We start from the raw sequence: 24,098 nt of genomic DNA, 5'->3' as shown, positions 1-24,098 counted from the left end.
ATGAGAATAGAAGTATGCTCTTAAAGAAAGGGAAACTGAGGCTTAACAAGCTGCCCAAGGTCATACTACTACAGTGTGGACAAAACAAATATTTGAATCCAAAGTCTTTTGCTGTGAGGGTTTCAGGAGAGACAAAACTTGATTATCCAGACAGAGGGATAGAACAGGACTGCTTTGGGGGAGTTTGCCTCCTAATCAGGTCGATAAGAAGAGAAGGACATAGTAGCAAGACAGAACTAGATGAACTGTGCTGTGTATAGAGAATGCCTCATGGAGGGACAGAGCCAGCCTGGGCTCCAGAGGTAAACAAAGGACTGCGAGCCAGAGGAGGCCAGGGCTACTTAACAAGGTAAGGCTCAGGTAAGGTTTAGTCATCTGAAGCTAGAGCTGTCCCAGCTCATGCCTATGGAGAGGGGTCTACCACCATCTTGAGGGATGGCTTACCCATCATCACTACCTGGCTCAGACTCTGGATTTGTGAGTGCCAGGGACTAGTAGCCTTTTCAGTGACTCAGATTCCTAGCCTTGACACTTGAAACATGGCTCCCCTTCCTTGCTGTTCTTGGTTGGGGCACAGGACAGGACCTTCTGTCTCCAGGAAGGTTTGGACACTGGTTTGTTACCTTGATCCTCACATGCCTCCCCAAACCCTAAGACATGTGTCTCCAGCCCACAACCATTCCTGGAGTTATGACCTCCTGGGGGATCCCCCTGAGGGCACATGTCTGCCACCTAACCTCCTGTCAATTGCTAGGCACACTATCCTGGCTCTCAGTGACCCTGGCTTTCCACAATGATATGCCAAGATGGAAAGCTGAGCCTCTCCAAGTCAGTGTCATCACCTGGACCCTACAGCCTCGCTAGCCTCGGCTCTGCCCCCTCCTCTCTGCTCTGGCCTTCCCACATTTGCCCCTTTTATACTTTCATACTGCTTCCTTTTTCTCTGATGTTCTTCTTACGGGAAGCACTCCAGCACCCTCCATGTGAGGCTAGGACTTCTCTGCTATTTCCATATCCTTGCCAGACCTGGTGTCACAGCACTGAGCATCTGACAGTAAGTCGGAATCTAAGCTTCTTTTTCTTTTCTTAAACATTGGCTTATTTATTTATTTATTCATTTATTTATTTTGTGTGTGTGTGTGTGTGTGTGTGTTGTTGTTGTTGTTGTTGTTGCTTTCTTGCCCACGACACATTTGACCATGCACTTGTGGTCAACTTCCAAGAGTCGGTTCTCTCCTTCCAGCATGTGGGCTCCAGGGATAGAACTTAGATCATCAGGCTTAGCAACAAGCACCTTTACCCAACTGAGCCATCTCCCAGGCCCTAGAATAAATCTTCACTCTCACTTCCAGAACCAGCTGAGCACAAGTTCTGTGCCTGCCATGGTGACTCTGGGCAAGTTCTGGGCTCCTTTGGCCTTGTTTCCTCACCTTCAAAGTGGTTATCCCAGCGCAGGGTTCTTGTCCTGCTGGCTTCCAAAGCCCAGTATTGCTGAGGACCATGGAAGCCCGTAGACAGGTGAAAGGGGCCCAGGAAATGGTCAATGGTCACCCCCAGTTGGGTGAACTGCTATGGAGCAGGCCCAGCACTGTGGACTGCTGAGTACTGACTGTCATACAGGAAAGTAGGCTCAGCATGTGAGATCTGCTGATCTTTCAAGACAAAAACAAAAATCTGCAGTTTGATGTGAAATTTCCTGATTTTTTAAATGCTGGCAACTAACATCCAAACACTCAACAAGTCAGCATTCTACAAGTTCCAAAACTGATCCTGGGACCAGGTGTGCCCCCCAGGCAGGACAAACATAGAGGGTGCCGTCTACTTCAGTATAAATCTACTGTTTGGGGGTCTTGGGCCAGGGTCTCTCAGCAACAACTTCTGCTTTATCTTCCATATGTAGGGGTCTGACACAGTATGTGTGTAGGGGAGCGGTGGCACTGTGTGTGCAAGAGGCAGGCAAGGAAGGGTGTTTTTCCTAGTATGTGAAAGTTGGGAAAAAAACAAAGAGGTCCTGGTTGGTAAAGACTGCGCTAGAACTTGGGTTGACTCGGTGTGGGACATGGAGCCACAGAGGTCTGTGCTGCTTTCTGGATCAGGAGGAGATGAAAAGGTAAGTAAGCTAAGCCTTCCATAGGAAGGAAAGTAAGATTCCAAGCCCTGGTGGTGAGACCTACAAACCAACTTGCTGGTCAGTTTGGAGCCTAGGCTGACAAAGCTGGCCTCTATGAGGTACCTTGGAGTTGACTAAGGACCATAGCACCCATGCAACAGGCGTGAGGAAGGGCTCATCTTTCCTGTCCTACTGAAGTCCAGAGTCATCTGACTGCCAGCATCTCAGTGGTCCTAGCTCTTGCTCTCTGTGAGGGACACACTAGAGCATTGTAGAGAGAGTGCCATACCTTCACTGTCTGTGGCCCACACCCTCTCAGAGGCCAACCTGAACCCTCCTGGGATCTACTTTGGTATTTTTTGGCAACTGTTGCTGTGGTTCTCCAGAAAGCTCCAACCCAGGCTTTGGCAGTGAGTCCCAGACTCCACCAGACTGTGGTTCCCTGGACTGTGGGCCCTACAGCCTTCTCATCTTTCCTTTCCTAGCCGTTTACTAGCAGCGCTCTTTCCGGCCACAGGAAGACACCCTTGACTGACTAGTGAGCTGATTGACAAGCTACAGAATGGCCTGGTAGAGTGACAAATGGTCCCTATACAGCCTCTTGACAACTCAGGAGGAAAGCTGGGCCAGAATAAAAACTGACCACCTGGGGATTGCCTTTACATGTGTCCCAAGGCCATCGGTGCAGATACCATCAGGATCCTAGGAGTCAGAAAAATCTGGGCTCCATCCAAATCACCACTCACCTGCCCTGGAACCTCGGATGCCACTTCTTCCCTGAGCCTGTTTGCTCACAGGCATCTCAAGTCCTTGCGGCACCCTCAGATGATAAAGGGAGGTACACACATGCCCTGCCCAGCATTCAGTGATGCTCATCTGTGGTAGCCCTGCTTCCCCTCAGATCAGGATGCAGAGCAGAGTCCTCATGGGACCTGCTGCCCAAGGCTGCCCATTCCTAACAGACGAAGGGGCCAAAGAGCACCTGGCAGGGCCTTTGATGACTCCCTCCCCCAGCCTTTTTGGCGAGGTTCAGCCCAGTTCTCTGGTTCTAGATATAGCAATACTTGTTGCAGCTAAGAAGCAGGTCTGGAAGCAGACATGAGAGGAATCAGGTGAGGTTTTGAGGCAGAAGGACTGACAGCTACTATCAGGACTGACGAATGACTGACAGGAAAGAGAGCAGGAGTCAATGTACCTTGTCAACAGCAGGTTTGACCAACACGACTCACTGCCTAGGTAAAGTGTATTGTGAACCACAGCTTAGGGACTACAGCACAGCTTTCTGCTATGGCTGTGTCTCAGTAGAGGTTGTAAAACTGGAACTTTGTTTCAGAACATTTTCGGAGGAGGTAGGGAAGAAGGTTGGCAGAGATTTGATTAGGATAAGATGAGAATCCCAACATGACAGTTCAGGATTGGTGGACACTACACTACATGGACTTGGGGCAGGAGGAACTCAAAGAATCTGAGGAAGCTGGGCATGCTGGTGCATGAAGGTAATCCCAGAACTCAGGAGGCTGAGGCAGGGAAATTGCAAGTTTGGAGGCAGTTTGGGCTACATAGTGAGACGCTGTCAAAGGAGAGAAGGAAGGAAGAGAGAGGAGAGGGGGAGAGTGGGAAGAACTAGAGGGAAAGGAGGGGGAGGGAAGGAGGGAGGGAGGGAAGGAGGGAGGGAGGGAGGGAAGGAGGGAGTATAGGACTAGCACTCTGTTGATGGCTCCCCTTGAAGAATGGATTGGATTCATGAAGTCCTCTTACTGAACAGTTTAACCAATTGCTTAGACTGGATAAGCTTGGAAGAGGAAAAAAATGCTTAAGAAGGCCATGGAATAGCAATGTCATCTTAATAGGGTCGGACATTAAGGAAGCTTTATGGAGACTTTGGTGCACAGGTCCAATGATTGGGTTTTCATTTGGGTTCTGCACTGGAGGTCAGGGGGTCTGCTGTTCCTGCACCCCAAGTGGGAAGCCAGGGGGATTGCAGATCTAAGGCCACATGGCTGGTTGCAACTGGAGCTCCTGACTAGGGGTCATAACATATAAAGCCGGAGAGTGTGCTCAAGGAGAAGCTTGTAGTTTCCCAGGTCTTATGGCTGACTGGAGCTTGAATGGGAGGGAGAGAGGCAATCCAGGTGATAGATGGGTTCTGTCAAGACAAAGAAGTGAACTTGGAGGCAGGAGGCAGGAAGCAGGAGGTAGGAGGCAGAAGGAGGCTTCAGTTGAGCTGGGTTGCCTTGGACATCTTGGAAGATTTGTCTGGAATGGGGAGGGAAATGGTCCTTGGTGGGTGTCAGTCAGATAGGTCAGATCTGATAGACACCTGCCTTACTGCCCTGAGGCAGTGGAGGAGAGGAGAGATTTTCCTCTCTAGGAACCAGTTCCTAGGCTCCTGGCTGAGATACAAAAGACAGATTAGCAAGATAAGAAACATAGAGTTATTTAGTATAGAGTTCATGTGATATGGGAGCCTTCAGTAGAAGATCTGAAGACTTAAAAATCCCAGAAAACTGTGTTTTTATGCTAGGTCAGATAAAGTATTTAACTGTGGAGGGGTCAGCTGGACAAAGGGGGAGTGACCTGTTGGTGACAGACTGGAGGGGAATTAGCCAAGCCTGTTTTGATATGTTTCAAAAGAGAAGTGAGGGAGAAGGTCAGAGAGTGTTCCTAGCTCTCATGACCTGCTTCAGGAGAGAAGAGAGGAGCTGAGGTGAGAGAGGACCTCAGGCTCTCGATGTTTTCTCAAATGCCTGTGTTTGGGAGCAGCCTGTCTTGAGCCCTATCTGTAGAGTCTGTCATCCTCCACTTACTGCTGAGGAAAACTATGGCTCAGAAAGATCAAGAGGCATGTTTGGGTTCACATAGGAGCTGAGAGGGATTCTGGGAGTCCACCTCAAGCCTGAAGAAACATATACTCAGCTTTCTAATTTCCCTGTCCCTGGGGGAGGTACTGTGGGTTGAGGCATGGTCTTGAACTTTCCCAGAAAAGAATGAGCACAGAAAGGGGACAGGCTGATCTGTGAAGTAGTGCCCCTGGTCACCTGATTGTGACCAGAGTGAATATCTGAACACCAGCTCCTGTTCATAAGGGCCAAGTCTCTCACTGACTAGCTACCTGATAAGCAAGGATTTTGACTGGCAGCCAGCCAAGACAATGGCTGCTCTCAGAACCTAGAACATATGGTCTCCCCCAGTCAAAGGCAAAAGCGGTGGACTTTGTCCCCCGAGAAGTAGTCGTATCACTAACAGACAGAATAAGCCAGGAAGACTTTGAACCTTGGCAGAGGGAGCTGAGATGGAAACTTCAGGAAGAGCAGAAGAAGGCTGCCAAGTAGGAGCTTACCCGAGGCAGGTGAGTGGGCTTAAGGAGTGGGCAGGAGAGACAGAAGGGAAGGGCTGTGAATGGGGTACAGGGAGGATGGTTCTGTGTGCGCCCAGGAGTCCAGGCTAAGGGTCCAGGGTTTGCATGCTGGGGCTGCATGTTCAAAGCTAGCCCACTGTCCTTCCACTCTGGCCTGGCCTCTGGGCAGGCTGGCACTGCTGTTGAGTTGACCCAGCTAGGTTTGGGTAAGCTAGAGCATTGTGCTTCCTCCCCTTGTCAGACCTATACAAGGGGCATGGAAGGATGCTGAGTTTAATACCTGGGCTTCAGTGCCTGGGCTGGGTGTCTTTATCAGAAGCCTGAAGATATAGAAAAACAAAGGGAACAGAGCTCTGATGGTGTTCATGTGCTGATTCATATAAAGCTCATGGTGCATACCTAGATTATAGTAGATGGCAGGCCTCCACTGAACTTTCAGGTAAGAGAGCTGAAACTCAGAATTGATCTCCTCACCATCTTGGGGAGCATTCACTTTACATGCTCTCATCGCCTCTTCTTCATGTGACCTCAGTGGTCTCCCCCTGTCCCTTCTGAAGGGCAACCCCTCATCCCCTCCCAGCCAGGTGTTGCTTTTCCTTGTTTCCTCTGGGTGTTTGTGCCCCAAATGGAACTTCTCCCCAGACATACACATTTCTGTTTCCTCAAATTCTTCCAGTTACTTATCTAAGCATTTCTCCAGAGAGCTACACAAATGACCAACCAATATGAACATCAAAAGTTGCTCAGTATCCTCAATCAAATTGTACAGCCACCACATCACCACCTACTAGGGTGGCTACAATTGAAAAGACAGACCATTAAGTATTAGAAAAAGTAGAGAGAGACTGAAGAGATGGCTCAGTGGTTAAGATCACTGGCTGCTCTTACAAAAGACCCAGGTTTGATTCCCAGCACCCGCATGGTGGCTAACAACCATGCGTAACTCCAGTTCCAGAGGATCCAACACCCTCTTCTGACCTCCATGGGTACTGCATGACATGAGTACACTTACACACATGCAAGCAATATACCCATACACATAATAGTAGTAGTAGTAGTAGTAGTAGTAGTAATAATAATAATAATAATAGCCAGGTATGGTGGCACATGCCTTTAATCCCAATACTTGGGAGTCAGAGAGAGGAGGATCTCTGTGAGTTCGAAGCCAGCCTGGTCTACATAGTGAGTTCCAGGCCAGCTGGGGCTACAGGGAGACCCTGTCTCAAAAAGACCAAAACATTAATAATAAGAAGAGGAGGAGGAAGAGGAGGAGGAGGAGGAGAAGGAGGAGGAGGAACAGAAAAAGCAGAGAGAAATTGGAACATTCTCATGGGCATGTAAAATGCTGCAGTCACTGTGGAAAAATTTAATGGTTTCTCAAATAGTCAAACAGAACTTTCAAAGGACCCAGCAGCCCCACTCACACACGTATACCCAAGAGAACTGAAGATGCGTGTCATATATAAAAAGTTGTAATGACTGTTAATACCTGAAATCACCTAAATGTTTATTAGCTGATGGGTGCATTAAGAGAATGTAATCTATACACACAGTGGAGTGATAGTCAGCCAGAGAAAGGAATGAAGAATTAATATATGCTACAACTGGAGAAACCATGAAATATTACAGCATTAAAAGAAATTAGTTACGGGGGCTGGGGAGACAGCTCAGTAGTTAAGAGCACTGGCTGCTCTTGAGGAAGACACAGGTTTGAATCCCAGCACCCACATGGCCACTAACAACCATCCGTAACTCCAGTTCCAGGGGATCTGACACCGTCTTCTGGCATCTGTGGGCATTGCATGACACGGGTGTACTTACATACATGCAGGCATACACTCATACACATTAAGTAAATAAAAAGTTAAAAAAAGAAATTATTTACATGCAACAGCATATTATAGGATTTCATTTATGTGAAATCTCCAAAATAAGAAATCCACAGAGTCAGAAAAGTAGATTAGGGATTTCCAGAACTATGGAAAAAGGAATGGGGTGCTATCAGCATTCTTGCTGTGGTAAGGAAATATTCTGGAGCTAGACAGAAGTAAGTGATGGTTGTATAACTATGACTATACCAAAAATCTATGGATTATGAGTTTAGGAGTCGTTCTATGGTATGTGGATTATATATTGTATCAGTCATTTCTCTTGTTGCTGTCACAAATACCTGACAAAAAGCAGCTTACAGGAGGTCTTATCTTGGCTCACCATTTGAGAGTCCAGTCTGTCATGGTGGGGAAGGCCTGGTGGCAGGCATGTGAGGCAACTAGTTACATCATGCTTGCAACCAGGAAGCAGAGAGAGATGAATGCTACCACTCCATTCGCTTTCTGTTTTTCCTTCAGTCCAAACCCCCAGTCCACAGGATGATGCCACCCATATTCTGAGTGGATTTTCCGCCTCTCTGGAACCATCTTACAGATATACCTAGAGATGTGTCTCCTAGGTGATTATAAATCCTATCAAGTTGAGAATCAAGATTAACCATCACTTTTATTAGTTATGAAAATGGTCTTCAGGCTCCCAAACATCTTGTGTGAAGGGCACAGAAGCTTGGCTTGTGGCGGTGAGGCCTCAGCAGCCCTCCTGAGTTTGCTTCCTAGGGCTGGAGATGGAGTCAGGGGAGTCTACATTCTCAGGAGTCAGAGGCATTCTCAGGTCAGTTTTCAGCCTCCAGCAGGCCATGCTGAATGAGGGGAAACTCTGGCCTGCAGTGAGAGGGACATAAAACAATGGAGGATACTTCCCATAGGAAGTAGAGTCTCTGGAGGAGGAAGGCTCTAGTCTCCATCAGAAAAAAATTGGGTGGAGTGTTGCAGACTAGACTCCCAGGCTTCCCACTGAGAATCAGCAGGATATCTTGGGAGATAATAGTGAACCTGTTACCATAGTGACCATGTGAAGAAATCCAATGAGATTAGGGGTCCAAAACAGCTCTGCCTCCAAGTCAGTTGGGCCTGTTTGTCCAGGAGGGGGTTAAATGACATGGGCTCTGATGGCCTTTATTCACTGAACAGCTGTGTGCTTTGATGTACAATTTGGGAAATTGACAGTTTGGCTCTGTGGCTACACATAGGATAGTACCTAATGAAGGTGAGGGGTGTCTGTCCCAAACACACTCAGGAGAAGCCTTTATCCCTTGACTTTGGACCCAACCTTGACCCTACCCCTGGCCCAAGACCTACTGAAAGACTGTACAGCTCATATTTAATATGAGGGTGTTTGTTCCAGGGGGTACTCTGTGTGTGTTGCGGGAGGTTGGGGAATAAATGGCTTCTCTTTAGAAGGAGGTGTGTGCTGGTAATGGAGTGAGGCACCCCAGCAGAAACACATGGGACCCGAGGCCTCTCAGGAAGGTCTCTCCCAGCACTGTGACCCAGGAGTCAGAAAGACTGATGGGGCTTTGATTCTCAGACCCTCACCAATGTCACTTCCCCCTAAAACACTCTGCTTGTGGGGTCTGCCTGGGTCAGGGCTATTCTCAGGGATTCTATCTCATCATTTGGCTGGATGTCCCTCAGGGTCAGCAGGTGAGGGCTCCCAGATACCAGACCAGGACACCAAGACCACAGTGGGCACAGAAGACACATGTGAAAGCAAAGTCAGCATGAAGCCTCAGGACTCGTGTCAGGACATGCGACCGAAGCTGTTCCACAGCATCAAGGTACCTTTTTGGGGGGCCAAACAGGGCAGTGACCTCTAAGCCCAGCAAAGCAAGGCTGTGGAATGCTAAGCAAGCATCTGCCTTCCTGCTTCCTCACCTGGAGGATGGGTTGTGGGGAAGGTCAAAAGGATGACCCTCAAAAGCTCTTAGATCAATTCTAGGCACCGAGAAAGTGACCAGATTTTCTCTTCGCGGAGGCTGATAGGGGCTACTCTGTGGATAATGGGGGAACAGCACCCCTTGCTTCCCACTCCTCCAGAGAAATAAAGAAAAGCCTTGTGACCCCAAACCTGAGTGAATATCAGAATTCCCTCTCCACAAGTGGGGCCTAAACATTCACTGGCAGACACCTACTGAGTGCCAGGCCCTGAGCAGGATACTGTTCACTCATGCTCATTTTTGTTGTTGTTTTCGGTGGTGAGGCTAGAAGCCCAGACCTTGCACATACTAGGCAAGTGCTCCACCACTGAGCCCCACCCCGACCCCCATGACCCGAGTTCCCTCAGCAGCCCCAGGAGGTGGGGCCATTGTCCTTGTACAAATGAAGAAGGCAAGACTAGGACGTATTGAGCAAATATATTGGGCTCTGGCACAAGTATGCTCATATTTTAATTCTTTGAAGCAAATTTTTCTACTTCTAGAAATTCTGCCAATTTTTCAGACAGGCAGAGTTGCTTGAGGTGAGGTAGGGTGGAGTAGCTTGGGGAATTCAGGGGAAGGGGTGTCTCCGGAGCAGCCTTTGGGGAAGACTGGGTGGGAGTTGAGTGGAGATGGAGTTAGGAGAATCTGAGAGAACTTCCTGGAGGAGAGGACACTGTTATAGAACAGGGAAGAAGGTCTAGCCCAGTCCCTGGGGAAACCAGAGGACCTGCACCATTCCTGTTCTTAGTCATGTCTGTCTTTGGTAGCCCCCAAGTCCCCGAGTTGTACCCTAGTTTGTCACTCTGAGTGAGATGTCACGGCTGCTCCAATTAACAATCTCTCTCCCTCTTCCCCATCTTTCCCTCCTTCCCTCTGTCTTTCATCTCTTCATACACACCCCTTTTCTTCTTTCATGTGTCTGTCTCCTCCGACTCCCTCTATTCTTCACTCATCTCTTGGCCTTACTCTCCCTCTACTCCCAACTCTGTTTCTCTGTGTCCTGGACCACCACACACCTCTGCCGGCGTCCCTTCACCCACTGTGGTCACTGCTTTTCTGGCAGTTCTTTGTCCTGTGCCACAGCATGCTGCAGCTGGCACAGCTCATGATATCCGGCTACCTCAAGAGCTCCATCTCCACGGTGGAGAAGCGATTCGGGCTCTCCAGCCAGACCTCGGGACTGCTGGCTGCCTTCAACGAGGTACTGACCCCAGCTCCACTGCAGGGGTGGATGCTGAGGGAGCCTTACACCCTTACCTTCTATCAGCCTCCTTTCTCACTGCCCATAGACCGTTTTCTCCCCACGCCCTCATGCAGCCCCCAGCATGGCCTGATCCCTAAGGCCTTCTCGGCTCTCCTCCCACAGTGTCCCCATCCAGAAAGTGGCTGACTTCATGTTCAGGATGGAGGCCCAAAGCTGCCTCCTCCTGCCCAGGATCATCTTAGTAGGACCCAGCCATCCTGCCTTTAGGAGCCCTTTGATGGGGGACATAAGATGTTTTCTTAGTTTTCCAGGGTCTGGTAAACATCCACCTTCCTGGTGACTCCTTTGTGTCCTGGGCATGGAGCTATCGGCTTTCCTAGGAAGGAATCACAGAAAGTCACTTTTCCTGTCCCCAGAGAGGCTTAAATTACCTCCCAGACACTCTCTGACTGACCTTGGAGTAGCAGGAGGAAGGGTGATACTGCTGTGGAGGTCTGCCCTCAGCGCTGCCTGGATCCACAGGCTTCGGCTGTGGCCCTAAGCCAGGCAGGGAGAAGAGGCCAAACTGCTCCTTGGGGATTAGAGATCAGTTGATCTGGGCCCCCACCACCCCCCACCAGATGTTGTCACTCTCAGGGAAAGCGAACTGTCTCCTCTACATGGCCCCAGCAGATTTTTTGTGAAATTCTCTCCCTTGGGTAATAAGTAACATTCCTCCACACCCACGGCCAGCAGTGCAGAGTCCCATCCCAGGATGGGTTTCAACATGCTACTGTCAGATCTTACAAGTGGGGAGGGAAAGTCAGCCCGTCTAGTAAATGGTAAGTTTCATCCTTCTCACAACACTCCACAAACCCCTGCTGATGCTGCCTATTTCCCTTCAAAGATCATGAAGTTCACCATTGGTCACTAGACAGAAAGTAGGGGAGCAGAGCATACACCCCACCTGCTCCCACTGTCAGCACCCTGGGATTGTGAACTTAAGACTTGAAATTCCAAGCCTCCTCCCTCAGGCTTCAGACTTGACTTGTGCCTCGAATTCTTGAGGCCTTGAAGCTCAGAATCCCTTTCCTCAGCTGCTCACCCTCCTCCAAAGTGAGCTTGACCATAAGCTTTGTCCTCATCTCTCCTCTGAAGGAGCAATGAGACCCTTCCTGGGACAACCCAGAATCTTTGTGATGTTATTTGTTTTTTTAGTATTTGTTGTTGAGATAGGATCTCATTATGTGGCCTTGAATTCCCACTGATCCTCCTGTTTTACTTAATCTCCCAAGTACTGGGATTGCAGGCATGGACTACCATGCCTGGCTTGAAATCTGCATTCAAAAGAGAAACCCAGATGATTCTTATTTAACCAGCAGTCCATTGCATAGATAGAACACTGAGGGTGATGACAGAAAGGATAGTGTGGGCCCTTGGCCTTGGGCTCTGCCCCACCTTAATGATCACCTCATCCATTCGCAGGTGGGGAACACAGCCTTGATTGTATTCGTGAGCTATTTCGGCAGCCGGGTACACAGGCCTCATATGATTGGCTATGGAGCTGTGCTGGTGGCCCTGGCAGGCCTGCTCATGGCACTCCCACACTTTATCTCAGAGCCATACCGTTATGACAACAGCAGACCTGGTAAGAGACGGAGGGACTGGGCAAGAGATGACTGAGGCACTGCAGTCCTGAGCACTGGGACCCATCTTCAAGCCTGCCTCCAGTATGGGTATTACTGTCCAGTAAACCTGATAGTCCTCCCCAGCCCTAACCTAGTCTTTCTGATCCCAGTCCATGTGGGGGAGGGTAACCACAGGGCAGGGAGTGAAGCCTTCTGGTCCTCTATGGGCAAGAGCCTGCTCATATGTTACTCTGGTTTCTTTGAAGTGGAAGAGAATTTGTGATACAGCCTACTTTAGGGCCTGGCACACAGCAGCTCTGAGGAAATGCCTGTGCAATGGTAACAATATCACACACTGCTTTCTAGGTACCACATGTGGGTTGAAACACTTTATTTGTGAATTTCATTCTCACAAACATTCAAAACATTGATAAAAGAATGAGGAGGTTTGGTGATACACGTAATCCTCACATTTGGGAGATAGAGACATGAGGAGGATCAAAAATTTCAGGCCATCCTTAGCTATGTAGTGAGTTCAGGGATAGCCTGGGATACATGAGACCCGTGTAAAAAATGATGATGATGATGATTGAATGAGTGAATGAATGCATTAAAAAAAAAAAAGGATTTTTTTAAAGACAGGGTCTCCCTGTAACACCAGCTGGCCTGGAACTCGCGATGTAGACCAGGCTGCAGGCTGGCCTCAGTCTCACAGAGATCCACCTGCCTCTGTTTCCCAAGTTTGGGGACTAAAAGCATGCACTACCATACCCAACTAAAAAATAGGAGAGTTTTAGACAGGACTGTGAAACTGTTCAGCCTGGTAGGGTTTTGTTGAGAGCCTAGTTGACCAAAGAAATTGTCCATTAGAGAATGACATAAAGCAGCCTGAGCATTCACTTTGCTCTCCTATCCATAAGTCCACCCATCCACTCATCTACCTATCCATCTACTCACTCATCCATCTATTCCTTCAACCATCCTTCCATTTATCTACCTACCCACTCACCCACCCTTAATCATCCATCCATCCATACGTACATTATCCATCCATCCCTTCACTCATCCTTCCATCCATCTACCCACCTTCCCATCCATCCACTCATTCATTTATCCATCCATCTACCTGCCCACCCATTCATTCATCTATGCATCCAGTGGTCCATATAACAAACCCTTCATGCTGCCTACTCTACCTGACCCCTCAAGGCACTCAGTCCTTGCCTCTAGAAGGTTCCCAGTCTAGGAAAGGAGACAGACAAACAGAAAACCCAGCACGTCAGTTTCACCTCTGGAAGTGGGAAGACCAGGAAGTGGGACAATGAAGCAGACATGTCTACAGGGTAGAGCATCTACTACAAGGCATAGAGCCCAGATGCTTGGGAGACAGTGGAGGAAGCCATTGGAGTCCCGAGTAGGGAAAGGACACTGGTAGCTGGAAGGAACTGCAGAGGGCTAGAGAAAGTGGCATGCGGAAGAAGTTGAGCATTGCAGGGCATGGGGTGGGGCACGGACAGAGCCCCCCAAAGTGGCAAAGCACACGAAGAAGGAAGAATGGGAGCCAAGCTTGATGCCTTAAACCTATAATCCTAGCACTCAGGAGGCTGAGGCAGGAGGGCACCTTAGGCTACACAGTGAGCTCCAGGCCAGCTTGGGACACATGTGAGATCTTGTCTCACATTAAAAAGAAAAAGAATGCTGAGTGGATATCTAGAGCTTGACAGCTGCCAACAGGCAGCTTGGAATACTGGGAAGTAATACTTCCTCATATTTCTTTGCCCAGAACATCCACTTGAGCAGAGATTTTTCTGTGCAAGTTCATACTTTGTCCTCTCTGCCAATTCTAAACAAAGCCCTTCTGCCTGAGCCTTGTTGTTTGCAAGGTTAGCTCAGAGTACTCTTACTTAGCTCAGGACTCTACTCCTCCTCTGACACTCCAGACCACAGCTGTGTGGCGGGCCAGGCACTCTACAAGACCCTGTGGACCCCAGGGTGGAAAGGGTTGGTTGGCACAATCTCTATGATAAACATGATATCTAACTGGGAACAGGCAGGGGCACCACTCACCACTCAATGCCCACAAACCAATGAGGCAGGTGTTAACAGCTATTTCCTCAGGGCCCTGAGGTCAAAGAGAATGGCACAGTCCCAGGTTCACAGCTAGACCTATACCTATAGCCCTGTCTACAATTGTTGAACAGTTCTGCTTTTGAACTTATAATCTCTAGAGGCTGACAGCAGTTTGGGGAGACTCAGAGGTGAGTCTGAGAGACTAGAGAACAAGAGTCTATCTGAGTCACACAGTGGGGATGGGTACAGCCTCTGGTGACTTCGGTTGCATGGTTATTTCCAGTGCCAGGGTTAGGTTGACACCCTCAGAGTCCCTGCTCTCACAAAGGGAAGGCTGGGCAAAGAAGGCCACTTCTTTCAGGATAATAATAGTACAAGGGTCTCCTCAAGTTTGCTCACCAAATATTGGTTGAGAAAAAAATGTCTGATACTAAATTAAGAAATTCTCCTTTCCTACACTCTATGTCGGTGTCCTGAGCTGACATTGCTCCCTCCTCAAAATGATGCCAAGGACACCAGAGCCCTCCATGGTCTGGTGGCTTTCTTCTCCTGTCCAGCCCTGCTTGCAGCCCTGGTGTGACCCAACTCTGTGACTTTGCTGTTTGGAACATCTCATTCCACCTACATGGTGCCCTTTGAAGGCTCTGAATTTACCCCTACTGTGACCTCTCCCTGAAGCTTTCCTCCTTCCTTTTCTTTCTGAAGAAGTCTTATCATTCTGAACAAAGTTCAAATTCTACCTCTTTCTATGTCCACCCAAGAGCCACTGTTGCCATGAGCCTTCCAAATGCCCCTGCTCAGAAAGGTGACCCAGGGCAGTCTAAGGACAGGAACTATGAAGCCAAACAGCCTGGCCCAGCTGGTTACAGTTTTCTTGGTCTGTGAAGTGGAAACCCCCCTCCTATAGGCTTGGGGATCAGACGACTTACACCAATAGCACTCAGCTAAGTGCTGTCCATCTCGACTATTCTTCTGCTCATTTATTTTAATTTTGTGTGTATGAGTGCATTGCCTGCATGTGTGTAAATGCACCCATGTCGTGCAATGCCTGTGGTCAAAACTGGAGTTATGGATGGTCGTTAACCACCATATGGGTGCTGGGAATCGAACCTCGGTCCTCTGCAAGAGCAGTCAGTGCTCTTAACTGCTAAGCCATCTCTCCAACCCCCCATCTCAACTAATCTTACTGTTCTCTCTCAAAAGATACACCACAGGACTTCAAGGCTTCCCTGTGTCTGCCCACGACCGTGGTCCCAGCCTCTGCCCTCTCCAACCACAGCTGCTCCAGCCACACAGAGGTCAAGCATCTGACCATGGTGGGAATCATGTTCACAGCACAGACCCTGCTCGGCATAGGCGGAGTGCCCATCCAGCCCTTTGGCATCTCTTACATTGATGACTTTGCCCACCATAGCAACTCACCCCTCTACCTTGGTGAGGATGCTCTCACTTCTTGGGCCCTTAGTGGCAGGCCAGGTCCAGAAAGTGAGAAGAGAAGCTCAGCATGAAGGTGGGACCAAGAAAATTCTGGAGAAGCCCTGGAGAGCTCCCCAACCTTGACTAGGACATGGAAGACTGTGCAGGCAGAGACCCAAGGGATGGTATGCAGGGACCCACTGAGGGCAGGCAGGGTCCCACTGAGGGCAGGCAGGTACCCACTGAGGCAGGCAGGGTCCCACTGAGGGCAGGCAGGGTCCCATTGAGGGCCAACAGGGCCATGGGATCCTCACTGAGGCTTTGTGTTGCAGGGATCCTGTTTGCAGTAACCATGATGGGGCCGGGCATGGCCTATGGGCTGGGCAGCCTCATGCTACGCCTTTATGTGGACATTGACCGGATGCCAGAAGGTGAGCCTCTAGAGTGTTTGTTTGTCCCCAGGGGCACAAAGACACTCAATAACTGACCAATGGTCTTATAACAGGCACAGAGCCTGACCTATAGGAACTCCAGTGACAACACTGATCATGGACAAGCCATTTCCTTCTGCTCTCTGCCCCTCGATTTCCTTATCCTTGAGATAACCTCTGTCCTGCCTATCTCCCATGACTGTCACTAGAATCCAGTAAAATGATGGAGATAAACTTCAAAGGCCATCTGTTGAGGAGCTGTACCCTCTGTCAACCACCACTAGCACCAGCCCTACCTTGTTGCATACCGGCCCTTCCCCAGGCACAAGCATGTTGAGGGAAGATAGTAAAACATGCCCTCTTGGCATGTAGGAATTACCATTTTTAGGGGGAGAAGGTTCCAGAGACCAGAAAAACCAAAACATGCTGGAACAACTTAGAGAAGGAGTTGGTGACTCGTGTGTTTCCCTTGGGACTCTCCCAACTGAGACATGGCCTGGTGGAGAACGTCAAGGAACGTCCTGGCCCTGACTACCTACCTCAGACCCTGAACAACTGCTTAGAGCACCATTTGGGAAACAGTAGTCTCAGATCCAGCTAGAGATCCAAGTGGGCTAAAGAGTAGGGGCTGAAGTTTGATCTGAACTTGGCCAGGAGAGTCAAGTGTGAGGGTCCCACCTTGAACCCTGGGGGAATGGGGTATTCTGTTAGAGCATGTCAGTGTCACTGTGGCTTCTCAGCTGCCCATTTGTCTGTCACACCAGCGGCTGGGAATGCCAGAGATGTCTTTTGCCTCCTCCTACTCAGATTCCTGTCTCTCACTTGGAGATTTTCCAGCAGGTTCTAGAAGCCACCAGTAACACACATGTGGCTGATGGACATTCTCTAGCTTTTGCCCCCAGGTCCTCCTGCCAGGACAAGTCTGAACAGTTCTCTACAATAGTCACTAGGGACAGTTCTGTCCCATCTCCCTTTCTTCTAGAACACTGAGCCCCAGCAGCAGCCCTGGGCTCTGGTAGCAGCCCCTGGCTCCAGAAAGGGAAAGGCCCTGGGAGTCAGGTGTCTCCTACGTTTCCTGACCACACTGCCACACGGGGGGGGAGGGGGGGTGTTTTCTGCTCCCTGTTGACATCATTCTGGCACATGGGGCTGCCTTGGAGCGCCCATTTTAAGGGTGGGTGATTCTTGCCTGCTGCAGGCACAGGCTGGCATCTGCATGCAGAGGAGCTGGGGTGACGCATGTGAGGCTCTCCCTGCCAGGACAAGTCTGAACAGTTCTCTACAATAGTCACTAGGGACAGTTCTGTCCCATCTCCCTTTCTTCTAGAACACTGAGCCCCAGCAGCAGCCCTGGGCTCTGGTAGCAGCCCCTGGCTCCAGAAAGGGAAAGGCCCTGGGAGTCAGGTGTCTCCTACGTTTCCTGACCACACTGCCACACGGGGGGGAGGGGGGGTGTTTTCTGCTCCCTGTTGACATCATTCTGGCACATGGGGCTGCCTTGGAGCGCCCATTTTAAGGGTGGGTGATTCTTGCCTGCTGCAGGCACAGGCTGGCATCTGCATGCAGAGGAGCTGGGGTGACGCATGTGAGGCTCTCTCCAGTCTGGCACAGACGCAAAGCAGACAAAAACAAGGGCGGTAGAGGGGGACGGGCCTTGAGGCATCAGTACAAAAACCATACCCATCCCTGGCTCTGTAGACATATTTGCCCAAGTGCCAGCTGTGCTCCCTCATCCCTCCCTAGATCAACTCAGGATCCAGCACCTGGAGAACAGGCTGCAGGAGCCAATACCTGGTGCTGTTAGGATTCATATTTTTATAAAGAACCTGTGAGGTTGGTGTGCTATGTGACTTTTCCTGAAGAGATGTGAATGAATGTCTCTACCCCAGCTAGGGCACCAACGGCAGACCAAAGTGACAATTCCACCCTAGTCTGGTTTGGTGACCCAAGAAGCTTGTTAGGATTACTTCCAGGAGCATGGGTGAGTCAAAGGCAGCTGCATTATGGAAAGGCACACTATAACACAGGTGACAACTCAGAAAGTTCATCCCTCAGCTCCCTGCACAATTTGCTCCCTGCACAACTTGCAGGCAGCTCTTCCCTCCTGGAAACTTTTCTGCTTTTACAACCTTGGAGAGGAGCCTTGTGAACCCTGTAACTGCCTGAGCTTCCCGAGTCTTCCCAGCCTCAGCAAGAAAGGAAATGTTTCAATTCAGAGGAAAGAGGCACTCATCACAGGGAGAGAGAGAGAGGATATCCCCAACTCAACCTCAGGCCTTAAAAGTTTTATGGGCAATCGCACTGTGACCAGAAGGTGATCATTCAGTCCCAATTAAAACAGGTGGGGAAGTCACAACTGTGAAGATGGGACTTGTTAAAGGAACACATTCTTCTGTTACATTCTCACCCATCCTGTGGTCATCGGAAGGCAGGTCTTCAGTCCTGATAACCTTACCATGCAGATCTGAAGACAACAACAGCAATCCCACCTTCATTGAATTTAGTAATAATACTCCTAATAATGGTAATTGCAATAGAAATAGTCACAGGAAAGAAGGAGCAGTGCCGATAGAGCATGCATTTCTTTACGCGCTTTACATTTCTTTTTCTTTCATAGGTTAAAATTTTTTGTTTGTTTGTTTTGTGAGACAGGATCTCCCATAGCCCAGGCTGACTTCACACTCAATACATGACTGAGGATGACCTTGAATTTCTAATCTTACTGCTTCTACTTCCCAAGTGTTAGGATTGTAGGCATACACTACCATACCCAGCTCACAATTTAATTTTTTAATTAAATTTACTTTTTCAGCTTTATATATATTAGTTTCTATAATTTCTACAACAACCCTGTGATATTTTTCCATAACACTATTAATATCTGTATATCATAAAGGGAGAAACTGAAGCACAAATATTAAGTAGCTTGCCCAAGATTATGTAATTATTAGACTTCAGTTATGCCCATACTACACTGGCTTAGTGGTCTAAGGTGCTTAGACATAGAAATGATAGGTCACCATGGTTTTCTCTTGCAGGTGGTATCAGCTTGACCTCAAAGGACCCCCGATGGGTGGGTGCCTGGTGGCTGGGCTTCCTCATCGCTGCTGGCCTGGTGGCACTGGCTGCTATCCCCTACTTCTTCTTCCCCAGAGAACTGCCCAAGGAGAAGCATGAACTTCACTTCAGGCGGAAGGTCTTGGCAGGTGCAGCCTCGCCTGTCAGCACAGTAAGGACCTTCCATGTCCCTGTCCCAGCTCTGCCTCTTGTTCCCACTCACAGCACTTTGTAACACCAAACTTCATCCTTGCTGGTCTCTGCATGCACAGATTACCAAGCTCCTTCCTTTTCAGGCTCCATTGCATCCTCCCAGGAGTGACTATCACAGGCCTCTTCTGTGGCACCTGGAGGATATAGGGCCAGAGGTAGAAAGAAGTGATTCGCCTACGTTCAGTGAGCCAGCCAGGAGCACTAGCATGAGAACCCAGGCCTGCTGGGGTCTGTGCCCCTCAGTGCTGGTCATTGAGAACTTTGGAAATTCTGAACATGCTACAAGAATGCTAAGAATTGAAGGCTGTGGAGTGTGGGTCTTGTAAGACTTCCTGAAGTAGCGAGATTTGAGCTGGACATTTGAGGACTCAGGGAAGCACAGAAAGGGGAGCAGTAGGATTCTGGGTACAAACAGCCTCAGCAAAGGACTTCACTGTAGACATGAATCTGGCACTTTCAGGCACAGTGATAGGGCCAAATACGCATTGAGCACCTACTCTGGGCCAGGCTCCAGGCTGAATCCGCGAGGCCAGTACATGGTTTCTACTCTTTAAAAAAAAAAAAAAATTATTTGTTATTTTTATTTTATGTATACGAGGTTTTGCCTATGTGTATGTGAGTGCATCACGTGTCCCCTGCAGAGGCCAGAAGAGGGTGTCAGATCCCTTGGAACTAGAGTTAAGGATGGTTGTTAGCTGCCATATGGGTGACAGGAATCGAACCCAGATCATCTGGAAAAATAGCAAGTGTTCTTAACTGCTGAGCCATCTCTCCGCCCCATGGTTTCTATTCTTAAAGTGGGCTTGGCCTAGCAAGGATGTGCTGGTGGGTGAGAAATAGTTGCAGAAGGGGGCTCCTGATTATCCATCAAATCCCCACAGAGCTCTCAAGGGAGGTGGACTTCCCCTCACATGACATCACCGAGACACAGCCTGAAGGGCCTTGTCCAATGTCACACAGCTGGAAGATGAGGGGGAAGCAGATGATTCTAAGCCAGGGACTCCACATTTTCCAGGAATTCTCGAAAACATGAGGCCTGAAAACAACAACCTGATTCCAAATAAAAAGGAAATGACAAAAAAAGAGAGAAAGAAATGCCTCCCCGACTCCCCCCAGTACTGGGACTGAACATCTCACATCTTACACATGCTTGGCAAGCACTCAACTACTATGTATCTCTGGCCCAAGAAATTCTTTTTAAAAGCTCAATTTTACAAGATAAATCATAAATTCAAAACTGTATTGATACTTTTAATATGTACATGTCATTACATTCTGAAATTTTATGTATCGTACTTTCTCTTTTCACAAGTATGGGATGTAGTTGTTGAAACCTTAAAGGTATAAAGGTATAAATTAAGGGTTGGAGAGATGGCTCAGTGGTCAAGAGCACTGGCTGTTTCTGCAGAGGACACAGGTGTGATTCCCAGCACCCGCATGGTGGCTAACAACAGTCTATAACTCCAGTTCCAGGGAATCCAACACCTCTTCTGGCCTCCACAGGCATTGTAATGCAGGGGTACGCTTACATACATGCAGGCAAAACACTCATACACATAGAATAAAAATAAATCAAAAACAATTTTAGTGCCAGGCGTGGTGGCACACACCTCTAATCCCAGCACCTGGAAGGTAGAGGCAGGCAGAACTCTGTGATTTCAAGCCAGCCTGGTCTATATAGTGAGTTCTAGGCCAGCTGGAGCTGTAGGGAGACCTGTCTCAAAAAATTTTTTTAATTATAAATAAACTACTTAAGGTGCTTGTTGCTAAGTAATTCTAATTGCAAAAGAATAATTTATAAAAAGCCTATTAAATGTTTTGCAGCAAAAAGGATCCTGCATAATATGGTAGACCCGTGCATCTGAATATGCTTGCTGCTGTGTGGAAGAGGACTTTCTTTTTAGGGAAAGTTTGACCTAGGAAGTAGACCTGAAGAGGCTGTTTCTTTTTTGTTGTTTTCCTTTTTAGTTAGAGTCAGTTTATTAGAATGTGGGTTCAAGTTTGTCTGAGCCCCAGGCCCATCTGCCCTACAGAACCTTTACTACCCCAGAGCTAAGGACAGTTGAGGCTGAGACAGCCACCCAGGACCCCAATCACAAAAAGATTTGAGTGCTGGCTTCAGGACCAATGGGAAGCCTTGGAAGGACAGGAAGAAAGGAGTCTCTGTTTCCTGTACCAGGTGCTGGAAGTTTAAAGGACTGAAAGACAAGGAAGGTATGTTGAGAGAGGCCAGCGAGGCCACAATGGCCATGGCGAAAGCACGCAGCAGAGCATGGGAATGGCATGGGCCCAGATGCTGTTGTCCTGGAGAAGGGCTTGCTAAGACATGGCACTGTTCTTTGGCAGTGGCCCCAGATGCAACAAAGGGCAGGACTAGCACTATGTATCCGGCGTGGGGGGTGGGGTGGCATGTCAGTGGAAAATGACAGCTTGGAACTTCAGATCATCCTATCCAGTTCTGCCTAGCCCAGTCCAAGACAGAATTCCTGGAACTTGGGAAAGAGTTTTTGGAAGATAGAGTCCCACAGGGAGGGGAGATGTTATGTTCCCGGTGACAGATTCTCTCTGAGTTGAGCTCTATATTTGGGCAGAGAACAACAGTGGTGGGTGATTGATTAGAAGAGGTGCAGGTAGCGGGGTGGGCGACTGTCTGTCTGCTGGACTTAGTCACATGTCAGCCGTGTCATTTGGCAGCAAGTTGCTTCCCCATTCTTTGCTGTCATATGTGGTGCATAGAAGGTGCAGAGAGGTTAGATTCCTGGAACAATCCCCACGTAGCTCCAGTTCTGAGAATGTGCAGTCATAGCTGCTGTGCTTCCTGGAGTCAGCTTTATTAGAGATGTGTTGCCATCAAGCCCTGGGACACTCGTCTCGGTTGTGAACCTGTCTGGCTGTCTTTATCTACTTCTGTCAGCTCATGGGGTGCAAGAAAAGGGGGGAGTAAGAGGTTCTTAAGAGAGAGCCGAAGGCTGAGAACAGGGTGATCTGCTTCTAGAAACTCTCAGGCAATAAATATTGATGTGGGAGGAATCAGTCCTCTGCTTCCTCCACACTGCCAGGACCCGCCAGGCTGCTTGCAGTAAGGCCAGCTAGCCTGGCTCACTAGGACCATTCCTGAAGAGGGAACCAAAGAAGGAGAGGTCCAACTAGATGGACTTGGCTGTTAGAAGGTGCGTGTGTCTCTCCCTCAGGGAAAGGGAATGGGTAAGAGCAGAAACAATCAAAGCCAGTCTGTTTTGGAAACCCCTTCAAGCATCCTCTCCCAGATTTAGGGTTCAGGAACCCCCTGAATGCCCTAAAAGTAAATGCAACTGTTGAAGGTATCTAAGAGATAGTGGCACATAATATAAGGACTATATGGCCCCCAGTAGGGTCTTGCCTCACTTTCCCTATGTGTCTAACGGGCAAGAAAATGATTGGAGAAGATCTGACAGCTCTGCAGGTATGAGGCTGTCCCTTCTAACCATGTCACTCGTTGTTTTTGCAGAGGAGTTGACAGAGGTACCCTATACACCATGCCCCCTGAAGAGCTCTGAGAGGGAAGACCAGGTGTTGGGAGACATGTGGTGCCTGAAAGATAGTTCAGGGACAATGGCATCCTGTACCCGGGGAGAGGGCTCTGCAGAATCCCTGGAGTAAAGATGGCCTCTTAGGGGCTCACTGAAATATCCCTGGCTCCATCTGTCCTTTTAGTGGTGGTCTATTCAGCCAGCATCCCTTCAGTATTCCCTGGGTCTTCTGGGAAACTGCTCTTGGGGCTGAGTCAGGGACTTGGAAGAGTCCGGTCACCTTCTTTCTAGCAGGCAGGCCTCTTGCCTCTTGCATCAAGGACGCTGACCCTACCCAGTCTCTGAGAACCACTGGATGCTATAACCTTCCCTTGAGTCATGTTTCCCAGACATTTGTTTGTCTGTTATTCCTAGGATAATTCTGAGTCTGGAATTCTAAATGTATGGTCAGAATGATCTGACTTTTGTATTGTTTGTTGTTGATTGGTTGGGGGGGGGGGCAGTTAGACCCTTGGCCCTTGATCAGGACTAACCTGAAACTCATGATGTAGTCCAGGCTGAGCCCAAACTCATGATGATCCTCGTGTCTCAGCTTCCCAAGTGTTAGAATTGCAAGCATGAGCTACCACACCCAGCTAAGTTCTGTTTCTGGTAGTTGGGGATGTTCAAGTTCTTATGTTCTAGAATCTGAGGACTCGTGTGTGTGTGTGTGTGTGTGTGTGTGTGTGTGTTCTCATGTGTATCTAGGTATAGGTGTATAGATGTGTGCATCTCTATAGAGGCCAGAGAACAGCCTTGAGGGTTGTTTTTTGTTTTTTGAGACAAGATCTCTCATTGGATTGGAACTTCCCAAGCTCCAGGAAGCTGCTTGTGTCCACCTTCTCTGCTCTGTGATTACAAGCATGCACCACTGCACCCAGATTTTTATGTGGGTTCTGGGCATCAAGCTAAGGTCTTTACATTTGTATGGCAAGGACTTTACTGATTGAGCTCTTCTGTTTCTGACTGAAACAGAATTTGATTCCCCAAATCCACTTTGCTAAATGGCCATCATTTGGCTACGAGCCTATAAGCCCAAGAACCTATTGCCTCTCAGTCATTAGCCTTGATGTACTTCTTTGGGACAGTGGCCAGAGATGGGGGGCAAGAGCAAGAGGTGGCAAGGACCTTAAAACCTAAGACTTAGGGCTGGCCAGCTGGGATCTGCCCATGTTCCCCTGGGACTTCTGTGTTCCCGTTACCTCTTGGAGTACCAAAGGGACACTGGCCTTCCTTATCGCTTTGCCCCCCCTTGTAAGCTCTGCTTCTAGACCTC

General features: G+C 48.8%; 1 protein-coding gene across 7 annotated transcripts in view; it reads left to right on the top strand.

The window, feature by feature from the left end:
* The window catches only part of Slco2b1 (solute carrier organic anion transporter family member 2B1), a 48,693-nt gene that overhangs the window by 5,340 nt on the left and 19,255 nt on the right, over positions 1 to 24,098 (top strand). For 3 of the 7 annotated variants that reach the window (XR_003851282.1, XM_017800908.1, XM_008844250.3), the window contains exons 2-7: positions 8,993 to 9,135; positions 10,340 to 10,477; positions 11,945 to 12,107; positions 15,361 to 15,591; positions 15,906 to 16,004; positions 19,043 to 19,233. Coding sequence is in view for 6 of the 7 variants with exons in the window: in XM_017800908.1 (XP_017656397.1) it covers positions 8,993 to 9,135; positions 10,340 to 10,477; positions 11,945 to 12,107; positions 15,361 to 15,591; positions 15,906 to 16,004; positions 19,043 to 19,233 (965 nt within the window). In the remaining variant the exon portion in view is untranslated. Of the gene's footprint in view, positions 1 to 3,189; positions 3,223 to 3,572; positions 3,607 to 5,035; positions 5,460 to 8,992; positions 9,136 to 10,339; positions 10,478 to 11,944; positions 12,108 to 15,360; positions 15,592 to 15,905; positions 16,005 to 19,042; positions 19,234 to 24,098 lie in introns of those variants that run through there. The other 4 variants (XM_029568871.1, XM_029568872.1, XM_029568873.1 and 1 more) reach the window with 4 other exon arrangements.

This window comes from Nannospalax galili, unplaced genomic scaffold (genome assembly GCF_000622305.1).
Source record: "Nannospalax galili isolate Female #2095 unplaced genomic scaffold, S.galili_v1.0 scaffold278, whole genome shotgun sequence".
NCBI lineage: Eukaryota > Metazoa > Chordata > Mammalia > Rodentia > Spalacidae > Nannospalax > Nannospalax galili.
The sequence above is the reverse complement of the archived record's forward strand: the minus strand, read 5'-3'. Positions and strand labels throughout refer to the sequence as shown.